The sequence below is a fragment of the Micrasema longulum genome, unplaced genomic scaffold (genome assembly GCF_059751315.1).
Source record: "Micrasema longulum isolate JH-2025_06_02 unplaced genomic scaffold, ASM5975131v1 h1tg000117l, whole genome shotgun sequence".
Lineage (NCBI taxonomy): Eukaryota > Metazoa > Arthropoda > Insecta > Trichoptera > Brachycentridae > Micrasema > Micrasema longulum.
This window is the reverse complement of record NW_028277323.1, coordinates 320,441-328,077: the sequence shown is the minus strand read 5'-3', so window position 1 is coordinate 328,077 and position 7,637 is coordinate 320,441. Positions and strand designations below refer to the sequence as shown.

Here is a 7,637-nt window from a genome sequence, read left to right as displayed (position 1 = left end):
GAACTCAACAATCAACAAATTTCTTTATTTTCTTAGTAACGCTTTTAGTTATTTAAAAAAAAGTTAATATCTCATACGATTTATAATACAATACAATCAATAAGCTATTAGGTAAATTTATTTTAAAGTGGTAAAATCTTATTGATCCTGATTGTACAGCATAATGTATAATATCAAATCCCCTCCATCCTCTTATCCCGAGGATGAGCTCTGCGTGGAAACTCGATTTCTTCTTTCTTTATCAGAGGCATCCAATAAGAGTATTGTTATGTCCTGGATCCCTAGCCATTGTGGTATTCCCGGGAACGAAAAAGTGGACGCGTTAGCAAAGGAGGCGGTCCACTCCGGGGATCCTGCCTATAGTAATTTACTACCACTAGGTGATCTCCTTGTTATGACGAAGGAGAAGCAACTTCGCACATGGCAAGAATATTGGGTAGCCTCCTCCCAAGCCAAGGGTAAACATCTTTTCAAACCGAAACCAATTGTATCAGAAAAGCCTTGGTTTTCCAAAGTGATTTTGAACAAGCTTGAAACATCCTTCATATGCAGAATGCGCATTGGGCACTGCTGCAATGGTTCTCACCTGTTCAGAATCCATGTCCGGGACTCTGCCATTTGCGAATGTCAGCTAGATGAGGAAGATTTAAACCATATTTTTCAATAAATGATTGTTATCCTGATTTCCTATCCAACCTCTCTGATATTAATATCCCATTCCTTATTCATATTCTAACTCTCCTGTCCCCACCCAATAAACGTGTATATAAAATCTTATGTAAATATCTAGTTGTAAATGGTGTAAAGTTGTAAATATGTTTTATTATTATATGTATATATTATATTTAATACTAACACACTAACTTGTACATATTATATTACTAAAACATGTGTATATATGTAAAAAACAAAAATACTCGACACTGGCCAGAACACCCGAATTGAGAAGTGAAAAGGCCAGGAAAAAAACGAAGTATAAATGTATAACTATATACATATTTACATTTTATAGCCATATATACATGACAGCTGTCACTGCGTACTTTGAGGTTAAAATAACTTTAAAATGGTGGTTTGGCGTGACGATGTTGTATAAATGTTCTTGATAAATATTTAAAGATGTATTTAAGTTCTCCAAATCCTTACCGTAACGGGTTATTGTACGCGGGGTTTAACCAGGACCAAGGTATTCGATAAACAATGCGTCATTAAATGTACGTGCTTATCTTTGGACGTAAATGCATTTGTTTATCTTTTGTTTGCAGGTTGTTTTGCGTGTGCAACTGAAAATGGATTCCGGGTTTTCAATTGTGACCCTTTGAAATTGAAAGAGAAGCAAGAATTTGCCGATGGAGGGCTTTCGTACGTAGAAATGTTGTTTCGCTGTAACTATATGGCTCTTGTAGGCGGAGGCGCCCACCCTGTGTATCCTCCCAATCACGTTACAATTTGGGATGATTTGAAGAAAGCTCCCGCGATATCTTTAGATTTCAACGCTCCCGTGAAGGCTGTTAAATTACGCAGGGATAAAATAGTAGTTGTTTTGGGTGAGTTATTAGATTTAAACACAATGCACTTAACATTATAACGTAAAGTTTATCTATTGCATGTTTATATTTTATTTTATTATCACATTCAATTCTGTGGCATTTAATTAAACAGGTAAATGTCACTAAAATTGAGAAAACGAGTTAAGTATACAGTTCCACTCTATAAGGCCTACGGAAGGTTGGGTGAAGTGATTCAAGTAAGGAAAAAAAATATTCATTTAAATATGTCAATAATAAAATTGCTTAATGTCATATAATTCAAAAGTACTATAAGTACATCTAATTTGTATCAAAATTGCCTTTATCAACATGGAAAAAGCAATTATGAGAAAAAACACAATATGGCTTGTGACCGCTTCATCTATTTCATTCTTAAGTTTACGCATTCAAAATGTATCCTAAAATAGCACCTATAACATAAATATAAATAATTTAAAATGGAAAAACATGAGCATTACCCAACATTTCTTACGTATAGACATTTACCCAACATTTCTTACGTATAGTAATATTATATACCATTTAAAATTTATGTTCATTCTGTATTTCTTTAAAAAAAAATTTTTAAACTATTTTCTTCTATTTCTTTACATTGTGTTTCTCAAATCTGTTTGCTTTTTTGTTTGTCTTAATACCGTCTTTATGCTGTCTCTATCAATAATAAAAATTAATATTTTATTCAAGAAAACAAGTAGGGGAGTGCAATACTAAGCTTTCCATGTGCATTTTTTTATACTGCGTCTTATGTTATAAATTCTTCCGGTTGGCCTTAACAAGTCTAACCAAAAGTGGTTAATCTAAAGAGATTAACTGGCGAATTTATTCATGGTTGGACTGCAAGAATCAGGAGATTCCTTGCTTTTCTGACTTTTTCCTTAAACCTACTGATCCTGCATTTCAGGAGAGAATCGAAAGAAGGAACCTTACATCTTGAAACATTTCCGTTGCACTACAATATCTAGAAAGCTTAAAGAGCTGTTGATGCTCGTTGTTATATGTCACTTTAACTTTTGACATTAGCGACACTGTTTATTTAATCCAAAACTCACTGATGTAGATGGACGTACATAAGCTCTGAATAATAGTGTCTTAACATTAAAAAACTCTTATATTTCTTTATAAATATTATCTTATTGCATTTCCTTAAATGTATGTTGTTTGTGTACCCGTATTTTATCACTTGTATGTCAAATCACTATGGTAGTTAAAAATAATGTATATTTATAGTACTTTTTTAAACTAAAATGTTGTTATGAAATATGGGAAGATAAAAGAGTATTTCTTATGTCCCTTTATATATTTTTTTTTATTTCAGAGGGTGTCATAAAAGTTTTTACTTTTACGGTGACTCCGCAACAGCTTCATGTTTTCGAAACAAGCCCCAACCCTCGCGGCTTGTGTGTCCTTTGTCCAAACAGCAATAATTCTCTTCTTGCATTCCCCGGACGAAAGGCTGGACATGTTCAGGTTACTATTTTTTTCATATTTCAGGACAGTATACATTGTTTCATTTGTAAATTCGATCTTAGTAAGGGAATTTATTATATGTCAGCCAACAGAGATGCATGGAGGCTCTTTGTGGATACCATATGCTCCAACTAGGGAGCGGACATGGAATGATGATGATACCATCACAAATTGTAGAGATAAATAATATCCGTTTAATATAATATTTACGTCAACTATTGCACAACATTTCTTACCTCTAATGGAGTAAGATTTTCCCGTTTAGAGAGGGAGTTTGTGCAGCTTAACCATTTTATATTTAATCTATGTAATGTTCATTTACTCTTTTGGCGGAAATGTCTTTATTGAAAATGTTTGCAGATGGTAGATTTGGCAAATATTGAGAAGGATAGTATTGACATTGCCGCCCACGAAGCAGCCCTGAGTTGTATGGCGCTTAGTCTAACGGGAACACGCTTAGCCACGGCCAGCGAAAAGGGAACTCTTATCCGTGTCTTTGATACTGTAACTGGTGATAAAGTTGCAGAATTAAGGAGAGGAGCACATCAGGTACTTTCAAAACAATTATTTTATATTTTATACTATACTGAAAAATTTACGCAAGTAGTGAATATGAATAATAACTGCCATCTCAGAGGTTATTCATTAAACTTAAACACTACCTCCTTCATATTTAACTCCAGAAAGAACTTCCTGACAAACCGGATTGCGGGGCAATGGAATAGCCTTTCCGGGAGATTGGTGCTCGCCCGGTTAATGCGTTCAAAAATCACCTGGATGAACATATATATTTATAATATTTTATATGTTTAAAAACACAGTACATTAGATGTACACGCACTAACTTAATAGCTTCTAGTGTATATAATAATAAAAATAAAAGTAGTTAACAAATTGAAATGTGTGAATTAAGTATAAATGTTAACATTTATTTATTCATATAAAGATACACATAACAAAAAAAATAATGCCGTGTCCCTAACTCTATGAGGTCTAGAGCCCTGTGTTGGGTTGGATATAACATAATTGAAAGTGGAAGCATGCATATTATCAAAGAATTCTAAAAATATAAATTATTACATAAACATAAATTTTAATAAACATCTGGACAACACGCTTATAGTGTATAAATCAATACATTATTTCCTTTATGCTATCCAATTTACAAGTAAACAAACACTTTCAACATCTAAATCCCTATCAAAATTGTGATAACAATTTAAATATTACTATCTGTATCATGATAATAATGATAGGTACCCATAATCTATGCATTTTATTTTGTTAGAAAAAAATGTAGTGTTGAGACTGACACATTAAGAATCACAGTGGTATTTTACGAGAACTAAAATTCCCCTTCCACTGCTCCCTCGTCATAATATAATTATTTTTATTTTTTTATTTTCTTTTATTCAGGAAACATACAGTACAGTTACAAAGTTTAATATTTTACTCAATTAGACTTAATTCTAATGGACCAGTGAAGTTTCCATATTAAAAAGCAATTATATGTAAGGTTAATTATGAAAGTATAAAAAAGAGAAGGAAAAAGAAAAACATAAACGAAAGTTGTTTAAAAATTAAAATTTAAGTGAAAAAAAGCTATTTTAAAGTTTTTAGTTTGTAGTGAGTATTTACAAATGGAAATAATATTAAAAATGAAGAAAATTTGTAAGAGTAATTAAAAATTAAGAATGGAAATAAAGAATGAAAAACATGCTCAGATGTAAAAATAAAATAAAATAGTAATAACATTTTTTTAAAAAAAGGAAAAACATAAATATACACAAATTTATTTTAAGGGATTCAAAGAAATGATGAGAAGAATCTTTAAGTGAAATATAAGACAATAAATTTAGGTCAATTTAAAAACATCTTCAAAATTAATGACACATTATAGTAAGAGCAGCATATATTGATTTTATTAACATATATAATATAAGTAATTAAAAGTAGTTTAGAAGTATAAAAACATGCCAATGCAGCAGAGAAAAAAGAAAAAATATAAATATAAGAAAAATTATAAATCTATAATTCCTAAATCTATGTATTTAATGTATGTTTTTTAAAACTTTTTTCTAGGCTTCTATATACTGTATAAACTTTAATCATAGTGGAACTTGTCTATGTGTGGCCTCTGATCATGGCACCGTACATATCTTTAGTCTTGAAGATCCAAAGTTAAATAGACAATCTAGTTTGGCAAATGCTTCATTCCTTCCAAAGTATTTTGCCAGCACATGGAGCTTTTGCAAATTCACAATTCCCAATGGTCCACCTTGTGTTTGTGCATTTGGATCTGATAAATCTTCTATTATTGGTAAGTTTCACATAAATTTAACCATATCGCTCTTTCGATACACACACACTCTATCTATATGACAGAGAACATCTAATTTTTAAAAAAATCTATTTTAAAATCAATGTGATTAAAAAGATGTTTTATTACTTGTTGAAAATATGTGAATTTTGATATTCAGTTGTGAATTTATGTAAAAAAATTATTTGTTTATTTACGCCATGAGGTTTTTACTTATCGTCGGTAATACTGCAATACCGCATAACATGTTTTTATAAATTAAATTGTTTTACAGCAATCAATTTGTTACAGGGTCTATGAGCCATTAGTTTTAAATTGTTGCTATTTTTACTCTAAATTGTGATAGTTTTTCTGTTACACTAGCGGTATTTTTGGTTGATTAAAATTGTAAGTAATATATTACCAAAATGCTTTTTAGGTTCCTCTGCCAATAAAAAAATTGATAGTTAGGCGGTATTGCAGTATCACCGACGATATACATGTGTATTGAAGAAAAAACACATGTCGTTTCAAGATAAAACACAATTAAATATATTATTATGTGTAGTAGATAAGCTACAGTAAACACAAAAAATATAATATGTGAGGCAGAATAAAATTCCCAAAAATAAAAAAAGAGTAGGCATGCATTTAAAAATTATAATAAAATTTACAGTTGTTAAATTAATATGTGAAAATAAAAAATATGCATATTTTAAATTGGTTCGCTTCATATTATAAGGTAATTTTTTCCTATTATTTCTTGTTTCATAGAAATCCAAAACAACAGATTGATTAACTTTACATTTTTTAGTACTGCAAAAAATATGCTTTAAAAATAACGATTTAATTATTTGTAGCAATAAATAATAAATACACAAAAAGTACAGTTTTCATGCAGAAATTTTAACATTTGAATGATTCTAGTCTAATTTATTTTGTACTTAATTCAATAAGTTGTATGTTTTTAAGATTTTTATTTATTTTGTGTTATTTTAGGAAGTGATAATTGATAAATTTTTTTTTTAGTTATTTGTGCTGATGGAACGTACTACAAATACATGTTCACCAATAAGGGAGAGAGTTCCAGGGATGTTTGCGACCAGTTCCTCGAAATGACTGATGAGAGACACTAGAATTTAGTGTTTCATAATATTATTAAGGCTATCCAGAAATATCATAATATTGCAACCACAATTCGATGGTTTCTAAGAAAAGCATTGTAAGTGTAAATTGTCATATATGCATATGAATTTTCTAATGTTTCGCAACACAATAAATTCAAATAGAATTATATCCTAGTTTATGTATTAGTTACTCTCTACTTAAGTACTAGATATGGATGATACTAAATTACCCTTGCCTAAAAAAATAGCAAATAAGTAAAAGATGACAAGTTTTCATTTACAATTCTTTTCTTGATAACCATAAAATTTTGTTTGTGACTAAATTATTATCATGTATTGCTTAGATTTGTTTTTGAAATAATGGATTTTCATTTTATCTTCAAACTAGCATCCCATCTCAAAATTTATGTGGTTTTAATGTATTGTTAATTACTTACTTGATTTTATAAACAGATAAAGATCTCATTTTAAAATATAAATTTACCAAAGTATGATTCATTCAATGTTTTTTATTTCTAAACATTCACTTACTTTGAGTTTTACCAGATTACTTTCACATATTTTAAGCAGTTGTTAACCAAACCTATAAATACATTAAGAAGAACATGTCACACAGTCAGAGCCGGATATATCATAGGTTCATTTGGCATAAAGAACCAGGCACTTGCTCAAAGGGGGGGGAGAATAATATGCTTATATTAATTTACAAATCGTCCCTTTTCAGTAAGTGACAGGGCGCTAGCGCCCTTTAGATTCGGCGCTGCACACAGTTCAACTATGACCATTGACTGAGTTGTATTTATGTGCTATTATTTCTCTATAAAATTAAATATTATGAAATCCATTGAAAATATTAACACCCTTAAATTAAGATTAATTTATCTAAGCATAGTTATTTCTTCTGATATAATCTTACTATTTTTACCTTGGTTTTTTTTATTCTGAATTGTTTTACTACACATCAAATTCAGAATCTAAAAGCCTGATCCAAAAATGCTCAAACATTAAATTAACATTTGAATTACCTACTTGTAATGTTTTTAAAAATATGTATGTAGTTTCCTTGCCATTTAGCCATGACATTTCAAAATTTACTCTCAAATAACATTAAATTGTGTCTTATCAATTAGATTTTATATAATATGGTATTAAACTGAACAAAAATCATAAATATGCATTGGATCAGTTACAAAA

At 29.9% G+C, this 7,637-nt stretch overlaps 1 protein-coding gene across 1 annotated transcript; it reads left to right on the top strand.

Moving 5' to 3' along the window:
• Positions 1-1,001: 1,001 nt before the first annotated feature.
• LOC148284467 (WD repeat domain phosphoinositide-interacting protein 3) lies at positions 1,002-7,637 on the top strand. Its single transcript, XM_088239870.1, has 6 exons — positions 1,002-1,186; positions 1,266-1,547; positions 2,866-3,017; positions 3,378-3,566; positions 5,100-5,337; positions 6,346-7,637. The coding sequence occupies exons 1-6, from the start codon at positions 1,120-1,122 to the stop codon at positions 6,450-6,452; spliced, it is 1,035 nt and encodes a 344-aa protein (XP_088095996.1). The 5' UTR covers positions 1,002-1,119; the 3' UTR covers positions 6,453-7,637.

Coding starts and splice junctions, on each gene's coding strand:
- LOC148284467 (XM_088239870.1), top strand. CDS start 1,120: ATGTATTTAAGTTCTCCAAATCCTTACCGTAACGGGTTATTGTACGCG. Junction 1,548..2,865: donor TAAAATAGTAGTTGTTTTGG/GTGAGTTATTAG, acceptor TTTTTATTTCAG/AGGGTGTCATAAAAGTTTTT. Junction 5,338..6,345: donor TGATAAATCTTCTATTATTG/GTAAGTTTCACA, acceptor TTTTTTTTTTAG/TTATTTGTGCTGATGGAACG.